This window comes from Dryas octopetala, chromosome 2 (assembly GCF_963921425.1).
Source record: "Dryas octopetala chromosome 2, drDryOcto1.1, whole genome shotgun sequence".
NCBI lineage: Eukaryota > Viridiplantae > Streptophyta > Magnoliopsida > Rosales > Rosaceae > Dryas > Dryas octopetala.
The window spans coordinates 1,970,775-1,990,222 of NC_141367.1; the positions used below are offsets into that span (position 1 = coordinate 1,970,775).

General features: G+C 36.2%; 2 protein-coding genes across 2 annotated transcripts; one reads left to right on the plus strand and one right to left on the minus strand.

The window, feature by feature from the left end:
- Nucleotides 1-4,732: 4,732 nt before the first annotated feature.
- LOC147292434 (elongation factor Tu C-terminal domain-containing protein) lies at nt 4,733-5,124 on the minus strand. Its single transcript, XM_086233893.1, is given in 2 exon segments — nt 4,733-4,899; nt 4,902-5,124. Coding segments are annotated over 2 exon segments (339 nt in total). The 5' UTR covers nt 5,074-5,124.
- Nucleotides 5,125-6,775: 1,651 nt separating this feature from the next.
- On the plus strand, nt 6,776-18,291 carry LOC147292435 (ubiquitin-associated (UBA)/TS-N domain-containing protein). Its single transcript, XM_086233311.1, has 12 exons — nt 6,776-7,035; nt 7,549-7,693; nt 8,462-8,557; nt 9,429-9,505; nt 12,389-12,468; nt 14,891-14,951; nt 15,532-15,599; nt 15,730-15,811; nt 17,371-17,454; nt 17,559-17,636; nt 17,738-17,857; nt 17,951-18,291. Exons 1-12 carry the CDS (start codon nt 6,868-6,870, stop codon nt 18,125-18,127), a joined length of 1,236 nt encoding a protein of 411 aa, XP_086089437.1. The 5' UTR covers nt 6,776-6,867; the 3' UTR covers nt 18,128-18,291.
- The last annotated feature ends 1,157 nt before the right edge of the window (nt 18,292-19,448 follow it).

Consider the following 19,448-nt stretch of genomic DNA (forward strand, 5'->3'; position numbering starts at 1 on the left):
TTTTTCGTTAGTTAATGTATGAATTTGGAATCTTTAATTGTTCATGGACCAACTTGTTGGACAAAAATCTTGACAGATTTGCTATATTATAATTTTTTGTTAGTTAATGTATGAATTTAGAAATTTTTTGTTTGTTTGTTTGTTTGTTAATGTATTTGTATTTGAGGAAAAAAAATTCAAGTGAATTAGCTAAGATTGTGAAGAAAAGTAAATTAAGGAAGAACAAAAAAAAAACCATTGCATTTCTTTTGACTTTTTCTTAAGGGAAAATTTAAGAAAAATGACTCCAACTTATGTGTCGAAGCCGACTCCCCTTTCCAAAGTACATCCGTTATGACTAATACTTCACTTAAGTCTCAAATTAAGCTATTCCGTCAAGTCTGTTACACTTCCTATCAAAAATTGATCATGTGACATGCATGTAATCAATTTTTAAGGGCAAAATTGACATTTCTCACTATTAAAATATAGGGTAAATTACAATTTAATACCTTAACTTTATCTCGGATTTCAAGTTAGTACCTCAAGTTCAAAAAGTTGTAATTTCATGCCTCAACTTTCATTTTGTTTCAAGTTAATACATCTGTTAGTCTGACCGTAAAAAATGTCGTTATCTGATGACGTGACACATCACTAAAAGGCTTCATTTCAATTTAGTACCTCAACTTTACCATGTTTTTCAAGTTCATACCTCAAGTTAAAAAACTTGCAAATAAATAAATGTTTTTCAGTTTTTATCTCAACTTCACCCCAACTTTTGACCCATCAAATCTTCACCAAAAATCAACAATTTTATAGTCATTTTGAAGCTATGAATCTCCTCTTTATAACCATATAGAAATAATTAAAAATTGAGCTATGAAACGCGAAAGAAGTAGTCACAAATTAGGCTACCCGAAATTGTCAATTTGTTTGGAAAATTTGGCACTTTCGGGTAGCCTACTTTGTGACCAATTATCTTGGGTTTCATAACTCATTTTTGTATGATTTTTATATGGTTGTAAAGAGGAGATTCATAGCTTCAAAATAAGAATAAGATTGATAATTTTGGTAGAGATTTGATGGGTAAAAAACTGGGGTGAAGTTGAGATAAAAACTGGAAAACATTTATTTATTTGCAAGTTTTTGAACTTGAGGTATGAACTTGAAAAATATGATAAAGTTGAGGTACTAAATTGAAATAAAGTCTTTTAGTGGTGTGACACGTCATCAGATAACAGTCTTTTTGACGGCAAGACTAACAGAGGTATTAACTTGAAACAAAATGAAAGTTAAGGCATGAAATTTCAACTTTTTGAACTTGAGGTACTAACTTGAAATCCGAGGTAAAGTTGAGGTATTAAATTGTAATTTACCCTAAAATATATATAAAAATAAAACTAAAAGAAAAAAATTAATAAAAAATAAAAAAGAGTTAGTTACAATTATATACCTCAACTATACACCACTTTTCAACTTGGTACTTTAAGTTCAAAAAGTTGCATTAAGGTACTCAAACTACGAAACCGTGTTAGTTAGGTACCTTCGTTAGTCTGGCCATTAAAAAAGCCGTTATCTGATGACATGACACTCCACTAAAAGGCTTCATTTCAATTTAGTACCTCAACTTTACCATATTTTTCAAGTTCATACCTCAAGTTCAAAAACTTGCAAATAAATAAATGTTTTCCAATTTTTATCTCAACTTCACTTCAGCTTTTGACCCATCAAATCTCTACCAAAACTATCAATCTCATACTCATTTTGAAGCTATGAATCTCCTTTTTACAACCATATAAAAATCATGCAAAAATGAGTTATGAAACCCGAGATAATTGGTCACAAAGTAGGCTACCCAAAACTGCCAAATTTCCAAACAAATTGGCAATTTCAGGTAGCCTAATTTGTGACTACTTATCTCGTGTTTCATAGCTCATTTTTTAATTATTTTTATATGGTTATAAAGAAGAGATTCATAGCTTCAAAATGAGTATAAGATTGTTGATTTTTGTGAAAATTTGATGGATCAAAAGTTGGGGTGAAGTTGAGATAAAAACTGGAAAACATTTATTTATTTGCAAGTTTTTGAACTTGAGGTATGAACTTGAAAAATATGGTAAATTTGAGGTACTAAATTGAAATAAAGTCTTTTAGTGAAGTGTCACGTCATCAGATAACGGTTTTTTTAACGGCTAGACTAACAGAGTTACATAATTGACACGACTTCGTAGTTGGTGTACCTTAATGCAACTTTTTGAACTTAAGGTACCAAGTTGAAAAGTTGTGTATAGTTGAGATATATAATTGTAATTTACCCAATAAAAAACTAACTAAAAGAAGAAAAAAAACTACAAGAACAAAAAAATTAAAAACAAACTAGAAATTTAAAAAACAAACTAAAAGAAAAAAAGAAAAAAAAAATAAAAGGGAGTAGACCCTCCCTCCTCCACCCTCAGCTTTGCCCCACCCAAACCCAGCCCGCCCACCCATCCACCCAGCCCTGCCCCGCCTCCACTGCAAGCCCACCCAACCTCGCTTCCACCGCAAGCCCACCCAGCCCTAGCCCTAGCCTTAGCCCTAGCTCCACCTCAAACCCACCCAAGCCATCTCCAACACATGCGCCAAGACTCGCTTCCATTCTCTTTCTGTTGACTCGTTCCTTGACTTCCTGGGCTCGCTCAATGCGTTGAAGCAGGACCTCGTCAAAGCCACCGATCTAGAACTCAAGTTAGAGAGAGAGAGAGAGAGAGAGAGAGAGATAGAGAGAGAGAGAGAGAGAGAGAGGGTGGCCGGCGCAGGGAGGCTGCCGGAGTGAGGGAGGTTGGGGTGGGAGGGAGGGCTGCAGAGTAAGGGAGGTTGGGGTGGGAGGGAGGCTGCGAAGTAAGGGAGATCGGGGTGGGGGGGGAGAGCATATTTTTTTTTAACAATTAATTTTATAATTTTTATAATTATTTTTATTATGACCATTTTACCCCTAAAACTAATGGACATTTGGCTTAAATTGACGAAATAGCCTCATTTGAGGCTTAAGTGAAGTATTAGTCCTAATGAATGTACTTTTGAAGGGGGAGTGTTGATATGACTCCGACACACACATTGGAGTCTTTTTCTTCAAATTCTCCCTTTTCTTAAAGACATCCATTACCTGTAGAATTCAGTGGCATCCACCTCAGTTTTGTTTTTTGTCTGAAATTTAAATTCAAGACAACAGACATCGTTCAACAACAATATTTTCAATATTTCTTTCTTCAGAGAATCAATTCCTCCCTCCTTTTGGTTTCTCTCCACAAAAGAGAGAAGCAAACCCATGAAAATCCAAGACAATACAAACATATCCTTCCCAAAGATCTTGCCAAGAATCAGTACAAAGACCCTTTCACACTCTCAGAGATTCTGAGTGCCAAATTAGATTTAGGGCACTACTCAAAACACTCTAATTATAATGGCTCTTTCTTGGGTTGGCTTGATGGGATGTATTCTTCTCTAAAGGGTTCTAAGAAGCTTCAGACTTTGGAGAAAATTTTAAGTTTATGTTGGCAAGTTTGGGACTCCAGGAATTCTTTGATTTTTGATAATATTAATCCTATTCCTCCGAAAGGGTTGGCTATGGCGTCTACATCTGTTTCTGATTATTGAACAGAGAATCTAATTCATTTTAGTGGGTTCCCTAAGGACTCTCATGTCTGGATTAAGTTTGATAGCTCAATTAAAAACAATGATTAGGGAGCTTCTGGCTTTATTATCCGTGACTCTTAATGGTAATGTTCAGGTGGTTTTTGCGGAGGCTCAATTTTGCAAAGCTAATGCCTTACTGGTCTTGGGTGTTGTATGGGTTTTACCGTTTTAGTTTGTTGGTTGTTTTATTTTCCTTATAAAAAAAAAGTAATTAACAACCCTTCACTTCAAAAAGAAAAAGAAAAAAAGGTTTAGACCATTCATACCCTAAATTAAGATTTAATTACCTACTATCGAAATCAAATAGAGTTTGCAATTTAAGAGAAAAAAAGGGCTTCTTCATCTTTTTAGGCTTTTAGCTAAGACATCACAGTTAATATAGGTCAAGATGAATCGAAGCCAACATGCAACAAAATGAGTTGCATAATTAGATTTTAACCTTAAACACTGAATTGAAAGCAAAATAGAAAAATATCAAAAATAATCAAATTTTGCCAAACCTTTAACTGTGAACAAAAAAAGCTTAAGACTACTATGATTTTTCAATCCATGAAAACTGGTTCATTTCCAAACTCCAACTCTACCTTCTAATTACACATCAGAATTAAACCTTCATTCAATAAATGAGCCAGCAAAGGTTCATTGAACCAGTTCCAATGGGGCCATCAGAATTTTCATTTAAGGACATTGAAATAAATTTGCCAGTGAAATAAGCAAAGAACAAAAAATCAGCAACAATAAGACTAACAATGAGTTAAAAATACTCCAAAACAAAATATATATGCTTAAAGAAAATTATGCATTCAACAAAAGCAACAAAACTTGGAAAGTAAATATAGTTTCAACTCTCAAGATCCTAATTTAAAAGGTGAATCGACACAAACAAAACATAATAGTGTCACCACCGTCTGTCAAGCACCCAATTCTGAGTACAAAGACAGGACAAGATACACATAGAACTAGAAGTAACAAAACTACAAACTAAACTGACTAAATTTAAAACCATACAACTTAACCATGATGAGTCTTTATCAAAGATGCATAAATTTGCATCAGTAAAAATTCGATGTCCAGGCATTCACTTCTTCTTGGCCGCAACCTTGGTGACCTTAGCACCAGTGGGATCCTTCTTCTCGACACTCTTGATAACACCAACAGCAACAGTTTGGCGCATGTCACGAACAACAAAACGACCCAATGAAGGGTACTCAGAGAAGGTCTCCACAACCACGGGCTTGGTGGGATCATCTTCACCATACCAGCATCTCCGTTCTTCAAAAACGTGGGCTCCTTCTCCAGCTCCTTACCAGACCTCTTGTCAATCTTGGTAAGGATTTCAGCAAACTTCACAGCACTGTCACAGGTGTGGCAATCAAGAACTGGGGCATATCTGTTGCCAATCTGGCCAGGGTGGTTCATGATGATGGCCTGAGATGTGAAGTTGACAGCCTCCTTGGCAGGATCATCTTTGGAGTTATATGTAAGTAACATGTGTCGCTATCTTATTGGCTTGCGTTCTCTCCAAACAAGTAACATCAGTAGGATTACATTATATAAAGGACATTTTTTTCAATATCAAAAGAGAAAAACATTACATTGTTTGGTACTGGTACTCTACTTTTCCTCGCCTCTGGCTTGAGAGTTTGAGGATCTTTGGCCAGTACCACATCGATTGGTGCCCTTCTGTTAACTTTTGGTGTTCCTCTATGCAGGGTATTCGGTAGCCAACTTGTTGCTTAGGCATTGGAGGGTCAGAATAGCCTTCTAGTTTGACTTTGCATCCATGTGTCATCTCAGTACTCGAGGGTTAGACCATCCATTGGTATGGCGTGACGTTGCTTGCTCGACCACATTTGAGCATCAACAACTGTCATAAGCTAAATCATTATAAAAATCAGCTATGTAATTAAGACTTTCTAAAAACCTCTATAATTGAGTTTTGTTTTTTTATATCATATGGAAATTTATCAGCTAATCAAGTACTCTACTAATCCTACACTTTTCACTATTTAAGGAACACATTAAGATTTTTGAAATGTTGTTCTATTGAATTAGAATAATCTAACCGTCATCAATACAAACAATAATAAATATTGTAGAATATGCATTTTATATGTCATTCATTATATGTTGAAATTATGAGGGAACATTTTTCAAGCCAAAATGCATTACATTCTACTCATAATGACCAAATTAAGGAATTGTAACAACAGTTTTATATCTGCACTTATCATCAATTTGAATTTGCTAGTATCTAGATTACATGTCAAACTTTGAATAGGTATTACATAATCTATTTAACAAATCTTTTGGATTAAAGCATTATTCAATGGTTTATAATTAATTACTAACATTGGTACTCCTCTTTCTAATTCAGGGGCCTTTCCAACATAAAAGGCTGAGAAACTCCAAAGAGAAGAACTCTTTTCAATAATTTTTTTTATCTAGAAAATCATGGATTTCCTTTTTATAGATTTCAAGCAGTCTATATTTCATCTAAATAGAAATAGCTTTCGTAGTAATCTACAATTCATCTAATAGCTCTGCCCAAAATTCGAGACCTAAACCATAAGTCAGAAGCTTCAAAATCTTAATTATGAACCATAAACTCTATTCATATACCCTAAATCTTATTTTTATACCCTAAATTAAATTAAAGACAACGTTGTAAGTTTACATCCATAAGTAATTTCAAAAGTGGAATATAATTTTAAAATTTATTGACTAGGAAAATAAATTTTACATTCACCATTATATAATTTTAAAATATTTTATTGATTCAAATGTAATTTTTTAATTAAAAAATAAGATAAAAACTCATTAAACAAAACAACTGCTATTTCATGTATTAATTATTTCTAATAACCCTATTATGTAAGTAAAAGTATGTAGCTAATTAATCCGTATTAATTATTTGTCCAAAATAAATTTGTAACTTTGTAAGTAAGTAAAAGATGCAAAATGCAACTTTAAGGGCCGCAAATTAAAAGACGCAATTAAGTAAAGACTTAAATGTTTCAAGAGAAAAATATAGGTGTTGCCGTGTTGGTAACTACCCAAAAAATAAAAAATAAACAAGGAAAAAGAAAAAACAAAGAATGAAAAAAGAAAAAGAAAACAGAAACAAATAAAAGGGCGTTCGGAACGAACCAGACTCCCGATTTCCACCGACGAGTGGGTTTCAGAGAGACAACCTCGAAAACTTTTTCATCAATGGCCGGCGTATCTCTCAAGTGCGGGGACTGTGGGGCCCTCCTGAGGTCCGTAGAGGAAGCCCAAGAGCATGCCGAGCTCACCTCCCACTCCAACTTCGCCGAGTCAACCGAGGCTGTTCTCAACCTCGTTTGCTCTTCTTGCGGCAAACCGTGCCGATCCAAAACTGTACGCTTCTCACACTTATTTTCTCTTTGGAATTCCAAGTTTTTTGTTGTTCTAGTCTTTATACTCGATTTGCTTATCTGGGTCACCAGAATTCAGTTTAATTTTCGTATGCATTAGTTGGAATTCAGTATCATTATCATGGGTTTAAGTCTTTTGATGAATTTGGTAGTAAAGAATGAAAGTTTTCGACTTTACTGAACTTTTAATTACCAGCACTACCTTTATCAAAGTGGTTAGGTGTATCCAAAATCGAATTTAAAGTCTTCGTCTTTTTATTGGATTTGCTTTTTATGGATTCAAATTCAGTTTCATTTGAATTCAATGGTTTTTCTTAAAAGGTGTTTGGGTTATTTGGGCTCTGAGAGTGAGGAATGTATTAGCAAACTGAGCTCAACGAGTAATATCACAAATCTATATAATCAGAATATTGAAATATTACATTATTGTTTTCTTGTCAATAAAGAAAACTAGTTTTGACGATTTTTGGGTTCTTTGGTTTGTTTGATCATAAAGGAGAGTGATTTGCACACAAAAAGAACTGGGCATACTGAATTTGTTGATAAGACTGCGGATGCAGCAAAGCCGATAAGTTTGGAGGTTCCAAAGGTGACTGCTTCAGAGTCTGAAGAGGCTGTTGGTGCAAGTAGCCAGGCAGAAGGTACTTTTTCCCATTTCATTGTTTTGTATTTCTTTGGTTGTATTTGGTCAAAGCATGGAAATGTGATTGCTAGTATTTGGAAAGCAGTTTACTGCTTAGTTACAAATAAGTTATATTTGTATAGTTTTTGGGTAAATACTATATTTCTTCAAGTATTGTTCGACTCTGTGTGACGATATGATGCATAGCTAGAGTTTATGTTGTTTGGATGTTTGTTCCTGGTGCCATTCTTACTTTCATTGTGTGTTTTTGGCATGCCTTCTTTCTGTTGGCAAATCAGTTTTTTGATGGTCTTTTGGTTCCTTTTGGAGTATTAATTTTGTACCTTCTGTAATAGATGAAATCTTCTTACATACATCACGCCTTTAACATTGGTTTAATTGTTTTCAAGGCAGACTGTGGATCTATGCTCTACTCAAATTAAGTGTCTTAATATATACTACATGTGATAACTGTTTAGAAATATGCATGATTCTTTTCCAATTGGATGGCTACATCTACTTGTTGTGTTATTGATGGTCTTTGTTCCTATTAAAAAAATTAATGGTCTTCTTCACTACAAAGGCTGTCAGTGCTTTTGGTTGTTAGGGCCTAGAATACAAATCATGGTGAACATGGATGATGAACTAGCTTTTCCAATCAGGCTTTACAACCAGTCTATTTATGAAAGGAAACATAATGCAAATGGTTTTGATGGTGAATTCTTTTGGCTACTCTTAGTTTATTAATTTGATGATTATCTGATTTATTCAATGTTTTTCCACCTAGAAATGGTCGTTCCAGAGGTTGATAAAAAGCTGCTGGAGGAACTTGAAGGAATGGGTTTTTCAACAGCGCGGGCAACCCGTGCACTTCACTATTCTGGTGGGCTTGTGAAAAAATAAACATATCTGTACTATAATGTTTAATTGATATTGATCTTCTATCTTTTCGCTTGCTTTTAGTGTCTTTATTTGTCTTTTCCCCCATCTTTTGTTCTCACCTTATATATCAGTGTAGGTTGAGATAAATGATGGATGCTAATAATAGTTAGGAGACCTGTCATATCTGTTGGTTGAAATATCGCAACCTATGGGAAACAAGTGTTGGTAATTATAATGTAGTTTTTTGTGGCTAGATCTCAGGAGAGGACTAATTGAGTAGAAAGATTTTGTCTAATGATTAGAGTGTGATTGAATGATACAAATCATCATCACTTGTGTTGATGGATTTAGCAGCAGCACATTCCTTGTTCCTCTGCATATTTAGGACCCAGTTTCATTTACTTATAGCTGGGCTTGTCCTTTTTATATTAATTATTTCACAACAGACAGTGGCTTATATGAAGTAAAACATATTAATATGCGCAAAGAAGAACTGGAATGAAGAAGCATAAGAAGCCCATTTAAGATAGAAGCTCTAAACAGCTTGCACAGAAGTAAAGCAGCAGAAGAACTAGAATTCATAAAAGTTATGCACAATGCATGTCTTACTTTTGCTTCTCTTATTCCTTTCTTTCTGTTTCTTTGATTTTAAATTATTGATAAAAAACCCTTCTCTAAATAATAAAATAATTGGACTACACAGTTAATGCAATTCTTAGCATTCTTCTATTTCTGAAATTTATCTGGTAAACACTGGTTAGCACTATGTTGTCAGCTTCTGAATTTTTTATTTTGAAACCGTTTCACATAATTTAAATTTGCAATTTGACAAATGCAGATCTCTCAGCTTATTCAATATTGGGTTTTTCTAGGTAATGCTAGCCTGGAGGCTGCTGTCAATTGGGTAGTTGAACATGAGAATGATCCGGACATAGATCAAATGCCTTCGGTATGACACCTTCATTTTGATCCTTGATGTGAATTCTGTGCATCTTCTCCTTTTTCTTTCCTCTCTCTCTCTGTCTCTGTCTCTCTATCTCTCTGTCTATCTGCCTCTCTGTCTCTGTCTCTGTCTATGTCTATCTCTCTCCCTCTGTCTCTCTCTGTCTCTGAGTCTCTCTCACTCACTCACTACACAAATGCAAACACTTTGCGGCAGAAAAGATTGGATAGACTGGTTGTGTATTTGCGTATCTATTTTGTGACGACATTAATGATATAACTGGTCAAGAAAACATCTTCAAAAAAAGAAGGGTGTCTGGGGCTATGAGAGATATAAGGGAGTTTGATATCATAGTGATGCCTATTAGTACAAATCAACTTTTATAAATTTATCTTTTGGAAACTCAACAATTTTATTTTACAGCATGATTTTGTTTAAAAATTTCTCGTGCATTGTTTTGCTTCAAGCAAAGTCCATGAATTCTTTATTTGGTTTTGAAGAAATCCTGACATCCATCTCAAAACCAAGTGGCAATAGGAGGAGTACCCCAAGACCCTTATAAGTCACTGTGTAAGGCCTCACATTTTCAGTGTGGGATCTTTCTCTCAACAGGTTTCTTTCTATGGCGGTCTTTTAACAATGCTGGGATGTTATGAAGAAGAATTTGTTGAGAGCCTTTGGGTAGTTCTATAATAATGGAGTGGTAAATGCTATTACAAATGCGGCTTTTATTTGCCTTATTCCAAAAAAATTGTATTCCTTGAAGATTAGCGACTACAGTCCTATAAGTTAGGTCTCAAGCTTAAACAAAGTGCTAGCTAAAAGTGTTGGCCTTGAGACTGAGGAAGGTTTCAGGAAAACAATTTCTCAAACCCCAAGGTGGTTTTGTGAAAGGGAGGCAAATTTTAGATGCAATCTTGGTTGGTAATGAAGTCGTGGAGTAGTATAGGAGGATGGGGAAGCTAGGGTTGGTCATTTAGGTTGACTTTGAGAAGGCTTATGATCAGGTTGTTTAGGGTTTCCTAGACTTGGTTATGGAGTGGAAAGGTTTTGGAGAGAGATGGAGAAAATGGATACGTGGTTCTTTGAATAAGGTGAATTTCTATTACGATTAATGGAAAGCTGAGGGGAAAGTTTGGAGCCTCTAGCTGTCTTAGGCAACGTGATCTATTACTCCCCTTCCTGTTTACTCTTGTCATGGACACACCTTAGGCCATCTAGCGGAGAGGGCTTTTGGTCGAGGGGATGTTTGTGGGTAGGGAAGGTTGTTGTTTCGCACCTTCGCTGATGACACAATCTTCTTTTCCTCAGGGGATGTTAGAAGTTTGAGAATCTTGTTTATTTTCTTGGGATCTTTTGCATTTTGCTCGGGATTAAAAGTTAATATGTCAAAAAGTTTAATTGCAAGGATTACTTCCTAAGAGAGCAAGTTGGAGCCCTTGGCAAGTAGGTTTGGATGCTTAGTGACTTGTGAGTAGTTGGCCTCTGAAGTATTTGGGTCTTCCGTTAGGGGTATGGGAATAAGTGTCCTATTTCCTTGCTTGTATGGGCTTTCCCTGTTTCACAATGCATCCATAGCCATTTTGCCACATTCTCTTTTCTTTCCATTGGATTAGGATTTAATTTCCGTGGGAATTTGTATGATTTTGAAGTCAGTCAACTTTCTTCTTTTTTGTTTTTGATTGAAAATGTTACTTGATGTCCACCAGAGTTGATAGAAGATCTTGGCAACTGGAGTCATCGGGTAACTTTTCATGTAAATCCTACTTAGTCATTAAATTGAAGAATCCACTCATTCTTATTTTCAATTCATAGAAGATGATTTGGAAGGCTAAAGTACCCACTAAGTTACAACTACTAACATGGATTATTAAATGTAAAAGGTCTAAGTTCAGCTTATGTCCTCATAGGTGCATTATGTGCTAAGAGGCATCCCAAAGTATTGATCACCTTTTTCTCCATTTCCTCATTGCCTTAAATTGTGGTACAAGCTTTTTCGAGCAGCTTGGTTGAGTTGGGTGATCCCCCATTCATGTGCTTTTTGGTGTGTTCATTTATCATAGATGAAATAAGGAAGAAAGTTTTTTAAAACAATTTTTGAATCGCTAACCAAATGGGGCCTAATGTTTTATGGGACTACAGTGAATGACAATTTTTTTGGGTGGTTCAGTGGAGAGGATAACAAGATCTCTTGAGGATAATTTTGGAGAGACGGTGAATTTCTTATGGGTGAGGGTTCATTGGGTGTCTTTGTGGGCCTTAGTTTCAAATGAGTTCAGTGGCTGCCATTTCTTCTTGTTAAATGTAAACTGGGAAGCCGTGGTCTTTTTTTTTTTTTTTTCTTGTTGTTCTCCCCTGCCTGGGTGTGTTGCCTCGTGTGGTTGCCTATTCATCGTTTTACTTGACGGTGAATTTCTTATGGGTTAGGGTTCATTGGGTGTCTTTGTGGGCCTTAGTTTCAAATGAGTTCAGTGGCTGCCATTACTTCTTGTTAAATGTAAACTGGGAAGCCATGGTCTTTTTTTTTTTTTTTTTTTTTTCTTGTTGTTTTCCCCTGCCTAGGTGTGTTGCCTCGTGTGGTAGTCTATTCTTTTTTTTACTTGAGCTTCTTTAGGTGGACCTCTGGTTCACAGTGTTTTTAACTCTGTATTATTTACACATTTTTATTATAAAATTGTTCTGTTTCCAATCAAATGAAGGGGAGGGGAGGATTTCATGGACCTGGATTCTCGTTACAGAGTTAAATTTTTGCTTGACATTGTTATGCCTTCTCAGTTACAAAGTTTTTCACAAAATTTGGTGAATGGTCTAGCTTTTTATTGTGTTTTATTGCTTTGGAGAGAAAAAGAGAAATAACTTCAGAAAGGTTTCCTGCTTCTATGCACTCAGGTTCCAGTTAACACCAAGGTTGAGGCTCCAAAGCCTTCTCTCACACCAGAACAATTGAAAGCCAAGCAACAAGAGCTTAGGTAGTGCTTCTTTTATTTTTTTTAAGATCACTTTTATGCATTGTTAATGTCACTGATGAGTTCATCTTGATGTGAAATTTTTTGCAGATTCTAGTTTCTGCCTGTCCCAATATTTATCTCATTCTTTTTCTTAGATGCTGTAGTTTCAGTTCTGTCTGTTGAAGCTGATAAGTGTAGTATGTGCAAGGTTTAGAATTTTAGATTAGGGCTCCCTTTTCCCCTTTCATTTTATAACTGAGAGCAAACTAATCACTTGAAACTTCTTTGTCTCCTTGTATGAGAATTGGCCTCTGCAATTGTGCAATTGAACCTTTTAATTAATAACTGATTATTCAGCATTCCCATTGATTTGGGAAGAAACACTTGTGGTTATCAAGAGGACTAATTACTTGTCATAGACTCATATAGTAGTGAATTTTTCTGTCTTGAATCTATTTTATTTTAATTGTTTTTGTATGTGAAATATGGGTTGGTAAAAATAAAAATTCAGTCTTTGGAAACTTTTTTAGATTACATATGGTGGTGATATTTAGAAGAATTTTTTATGTTACTGTTAATGACAATACATAAGCATTCTTTTGAGCTTTGCAATGTGGTTCTGGTTCATGTATTCAATCTGTGCCTTCTCTAACACATTCAAACATTTCTAATTTTTGATTGGATACTAATTATCTCTGAATGTTATCATTTGTTACATTTGTTGAGGGGTTCAAGCCGTAGTCCTTGGAGAGACATTTCTCTTGGTTATCCGTCCTTTTTACAGCAATTTGTAGTGGGCAATGGGGTTAGGGTCAGGTTTTGGGAGGATTGTTGGTTGGAGGAGCGCCCGTTGAGAGTAATGTATCCTCACTGTTTTTTACCGTCTACAAAGCATCAGGATTGTATCTCAAGTTTTGTGGATGCTTATGTGTCCCCATATAGTGGAACCTTGGGTTTAGGAGAAACCCTGAGCTTGTGATTTTGCTAGAGAAGCTAGAAGGGGCTCGTCTGTTTCCTTTAAGGGTGGACTCCAGAAGATGGAAGTTAGAAGGGTCAGAGTGTTTTTCTTCCAAATCCTACAGTATTTTTTTATGCAACAAAAGAAGTGATCCTTATTTTTCCCCTTATTCCCAGATTTGGGCAGCAAAAGTCCCTCCTAAAGTTCGAGTTTTTGTTTGGTTGGTGGCTGTTGGGAGGGTAAACACTTGTGATCTTGTTCAAAGGAGGAGGCCTTTTAGCTGTTTTTCACCTCAGTGGTGCATTCTATGTAAAGCGGGGGAGGAGAGTGTGGATCCTGTTTTCCTCCATTGCTCTTATTCTTTACAATTGTGGTGGAAGTTGTTTAGGGAGGTTGGCGCTTCATGGGTAATACCACAAAATTGTTCTGAGCTTTTGAGTACCCGCTTTCAGGCCTTAGGGAAGGGGAAAAAAGCAAAACCCCTGTGGAGTTGCTTGTTGCTGGCAGTTTTTTGGGTTTTGTGGATGGAGTGCAACAGAAGAATTTTCGATGATTATAAGGGGGTTGAAGTGGAAGTTCTTTGGGAGTGAGCGAAATTCTGGGCTGCTTTATGGGCATCAGTTACGGCTGATTTTTGGGCACACTCTATATCTTCTATTATGCTGAACGTGTTAACTGTTGTGCAGTGAGACTAGTTGTAGGGTGATGTCTTGGGTTTTTTCCTATCTGAGATCAGTTTTGTTTTTTTATTTTTTTTACTTCTTTATAAGTTTGTGGATTCCTGATCCACTCTGTGTTTTTTAATCTTTGTATTTTTAATAAAAATTCTCGTTTCTTCTAAAAAAAAAATGTTAGCAATATAGCTTTTGGTTCTGATTTGGATATTTATTCAATTTTTGGCTTCTTTAACACATTCAACAAAGTTGGTAATGATTTAAGAAAAACAAAAATCTATATATAATATAAAAAGAAAAATATTTTATTCTATGGACCTCGAAATATTAAGAGTCTCGTAATCTCTGAATGTTGGTTACTGTTATTATACATTACATTGGCATTACTAGTATAATTATGTTGTTGTTGATGCCATATATTTCACATATTTTGGGCTTTCCTCATTATTTCTATTTAAACAATGATATGTTTGTTTTGTAATGCATTTTTTACTCCAATAGCTTATCCCTTGACAAGTTCTCAGAATTTTGATTAGTCTTCATGTGGTTCTCTTGATTGAATGCTGAAATTTGTCTATTTTCCAACTTCCTTTGGATTTAATTTCAAAATGTCCGTATATTTGAATTTATCCTGTATTTATCTTTCTAAAATATGGTCTTATGTGTTTTCAACATTTCAAATGCAGTTCTCTATAGTTTTGTTATAACTTATTTTGGTAACATGTTTTAGGCCTTACACATGTTTGAAACTTTCTTTAGACTTGCTTAATGCTTCTCACTATTTAAACTTTTCTTTCCAACTAACCTTAAGGGAGAAGGCTCGCAAGAAGAAAGAAGAAGAAGAGAAGAGAATGGAAAGAGAAAGAGAAAAGGTACTTTTGAAAGTCTTCCCTCATGTGTATACTTCCACTACAAAGTAGCTTTTTCCAACTATATGTGTATGTAGGTGTGTGTGTGTGTGTGTGATAGTTTCATTGTGAAAAACATTACATCCTAATCTTGGGCATGCCTTCTGACCAAAAAAAGAAAAAGAAAATCTTGGACATGCCTTACCTTTTCCACCGTCGGGTATTGTTTGTTCATGTGTTATTTCCCGTATAATTTAAATATTTTAACAAATAATCAATAATTTAAATTCTATTATAATATTGCTCATTAACTTGTTAATACTTCATAGTTTATGTTCTCAATAGAAGAGTTTGCTTCTTGAATGAGATCATTTTTCTTTTTTGTTTGGTGAGAACATATGTTTACTTGTATAGTTTATCTAGATGTTCATGTTCAAGTATCCCTGGTGGATTAACTCATGTTGGGAACCCATCAAGAACCTCCCGAAGCCTGCCCTGTGTGTACAATATGTAGAACCGAGTTAATCTCAATTTTCAAATCTACTAGTCGGGTTTGGTTATATGTGGATGATAGATTCCTTTTTTTCTTTATTTTTTTCTTCAGGAGAGGATTCGAGTGGGTAAGGAACTCCTAGAAGCGAAGAGAATGGAAGAAGAAAATGAAAGAAAACGGTTTATCATCATCCACTGCATCTTTTGTGTTTGTTTTCCAATCTACCATTATATGTCATCAAATGCCCTTTTTCCTCACATTCCTTGAATTCATCTTCCATTGGAATGGAAATATGTTTCTCTCTGATAGGATTATGGCCTTGCGAAAAGCAGAGAAAGAAGAAGAGAAAAGAGCTAGGGAAAAGATTCGTCAAAAATTGGAAGAAGATAAGGTAAAGATATTTTTTTCACCAAAAAGAGGATACTTTTAGTCACTTTGTTTAATATTGTAATAAACTATTGAGTACTAAGTTTTTGGGTGAGTATTGTATTGTCAGTAATTCTTGTCTATTTTTCAAATGCTGTTCTTGTTGTGGCAGTTCTATTTCTAGATTCTACATGCAATTTGTTAATTTTTTTTCTTTATCATTTGTCCAAAGCATTCCTGTGGGAGACTGGTGAGTCACACCAAAAGGAGGTGTTTTTTAACCAAGTTTGTGAAGTATATTTCTTATAAAAAAGAAAGGTTTGTGAAGTATATTAACCTTCAATAATTGAGGTAAATAGACAACAAAAGAATTACTGGATGAAAAATTGTTTGAAATCTTAAGGCCAATGTGCATATGTAGAAAATTAGGAGCAATATATCCAAGTGTATATATAGTTATTTGTCAACACGCCAAAACCAAAACCAACCCAAAACCAATGAGCAATGGGTAGAGAGACTAGGATATTATAGATTGTCGTGCAAATCTATATTCTCATAACGTCCCCTCATGTGTGGTATGACTCAGAAACATGTGGATGGATTATATTAGGTGACGTGGATCACGTGTGGCCATCGGGTCTGACACGTGAATTGCCCACTTTGATACTATATTAAGGTGAGAACATCCAACTCAAAACCTTTTGGCAAAGGGTGGAGAGGCCAAGATATCATACATTGTCATAGAGGGCTTAGAATTCCTATATTCTCAACAGTACAGATGATTCTGTTAGAAAAAAGGGTATATCTTATTAGATACGTATAAGGCATGATTGACATTAAATTGAACTTTTGACCTATTTTGTAGGGCTGTTGTCTGGGTTAAAGTGGAGAGAGAGTGAATATCTTTATTTAGATGTTAGTGAATTTTTGCAAGAGGTTGAAGGCAACATACTATCATCCTTGCTCAGTTTTTCTGGGAGAGACATACATATCTTAAGATAACAAGGGAGAGAGAGGACTAGTGAAAGGATTTCAGTTTGCATATTATTTACTTGATTTTTGTGACACTGAAAAGTATCTGAAAGTGGGACCAATTGCATGAAAGTCGTGCTGTTTATTTTGTGAATACTCTAGCTTATTTCTTAAGCTTGTTGTGCAACTTAATGCAGAAATTGATGTAATCCGGATTTGTGATCTTAATGCAATGGCTATGGAGTTTGTGCACTAAGTGAATGTCTGTAGTGCTTCACATAAACAGCTAATCTAAAATTTATGTTTCTTTTTATATTCTCTACTTTCTATGTGTAGAAGGGTTAAAGGCAAGATATTATAAAGAAGGTGCCCCCACTCCCTCTTTTGAAGTATAAAATGGAAAGCACTCACAACTATCATAAATTCTATAGGAAGAAATCACTTGTTGATTATCATGTCTTTACAACTAGGCCTTGCTATATCTCAATTAACAAAATACCTCATTGTGCTGTTTTAGAAATTGCTTCCCCCTTTTTTGTCAGTTTGAATATGTTTTTGTTACCTTTTTTTTTTCTTTTATAATAAATCAGTTTTCTTTATTTGTCTTCATAGGCAGAAAGAAGGAGGAGACTTGGGTTGCCACCAGTTGAACCTTCAACCGTAAAACCTACTGCACCTGTTGTGGAAGAGAAAAAGGCATGAGCTTGTTTGAATATATTATTTGTCTGTTCAACGCCACTCAGAAATTGCTCGAAACCTATGCTAATGGATCTCTCTTGTATGATTGTACTGAAGTGCAGAGCTCATTGCCTGTTAGGCCTGCTACACAAGGAGAGCAAATGAGAGAATGTTTGCGATCTCTCAAACAGAATCACAAGGTAAAGACAGTTACCCGTTATGTCACTAATTCAAGAAAATATGCATTACCTTTTGTATGGATTGTAGACAATGGCCTTATTTTTACTTTCTGTGCGTGTAGGAGGATGATGCCAAAGTGAAGAGAGCATTCCAGACTCTTTTAACTTTTGTAGGGAATGTTGCCAGAAATCCTGATGAGGAGAAATTCAGAAAAATAAGACTCACTAACCAATCTTTCCAGGTAGAACTTCTTATAATGCACAGTTCACTATTGAGTTATATTCTTTTGATATTCATGTTCCTTGTTTGTTGCCATAACTCTTTGCCTTTACAGGAAAGGGTTGGTTCATTGAGAGGAGGCATCGAGTTTCTTGAATTGTGCGGATTTGAGAAAATGGAAGGTGGGGAGTTTGTGTTTCTTCCTAGGGACAAGGTTGACATGGCAGTGCTGAATTCAGCTGGGTCTGAGCTAGATTCTGCAATAAAGAATCCCTTTTTTGGTGTTCTTTAAGTTAAATGATTTTCATCAGATGGTTTTCTTTGTCGGATTTGGTGAGGTGAGGTTGAGAGCTCAGGTTTGTTGATTGCAAGACTGTTGTTGCCATGATTTAAGTATGGTTAAATATTGAGGGCAAATTAATTTTCTGATAATTTCATTCTTGATGGTTTGTGTTATGAGGTCCACTCTCTCTCTGTCTCTCTCAACAAGACATTTATGATAAAAAAAAGGCTTATTCGCGCCAATGCCCCCTGAAAGTAACTTCGATTTTTAATTTACCTCCTGAAACTTCATTCCTCCCACTTTGCCCCCCGAACTTTACAATTTCAATATTCCGTCAACTCCGTCTATGGGTCTGTCAAAAAACGCTTACGTGGAAGGGGCAATTAGGTCTTTTACATTAAAAATAAATAAATAAATACTTTCTAAAAAAAAAAAGAAAAAAAAAAAGAAAAACCCCACCCCACCTACTCAGCCGCCGATGGTGGCCCGACGACTCCTTTTTCCTGTGCAGCACCCCACCCCACATCACCCAGCCACCAACCAACCTCCCCTGCCTCTATCTGTCTCTCTTTCCCTCTCATTTCCCTCTCCTTCCCCCCCTCTCTCTCTCTCTCTCTCTCTCTCTCTCTCGCTCTATTCCCCTCTCTCTTTCTCTAGCTTTCTCTATCTCCCCCTCTCTCCCTCTCTTTCTCTGTCATCTCTGCCCAGATCCAGACCACGTCAAAACCCAAAGTTGTTGACCTTCGGGTAAGTTGCCGATTACAAAAGTCGTTGGGTGGCCGGCGGCTCGGTTTGCCTCAAAACCCAGATCTGAGAGAAAGAGGGAAAAGGGAGAGGGAGAGAGAATGAGAGGAAGATAGAGAGAAGGAAAGGTGAGGAAGCTGGGGAGGAGCTGCCGACAGTTAGGAAAGATGGGGAGGGTGGTGGGGTGGGTTGTAGGGGTGGGCATCAGTCGGGGTAGGTCGGTTTGGGACCCAAACCACCAGCCGGCTGAGAGGCTCGGTTTGCGGTGGTGCTGGCCCGCCACCGACCCATTTCTTTTCAGTCTGGTCAGCTGGGGGTGTAGTCGGATTGCAGGTTATGTGGGTCGGTGGTGGTTTGGGCTAAGAGAGGATGCAGTTGGGCTGAAGAGTGGAGAAGATGGTGGTTGCATGTGAGGGTGACTGTGAAGCTTGTTGTGATTTGCAGAGAAGAGAATAAGAAGCTGGAAAAGAAGAGAGAAGAAAATAGAATGGGTGGTTAGCTGGGCTGAGGAAGATGATGACTGGTTGGGTGGCGGGCAGGTTAGTTGCCAACGCTCGGGGTGGGGTGGGGTGAGTTGGGTCGGGGT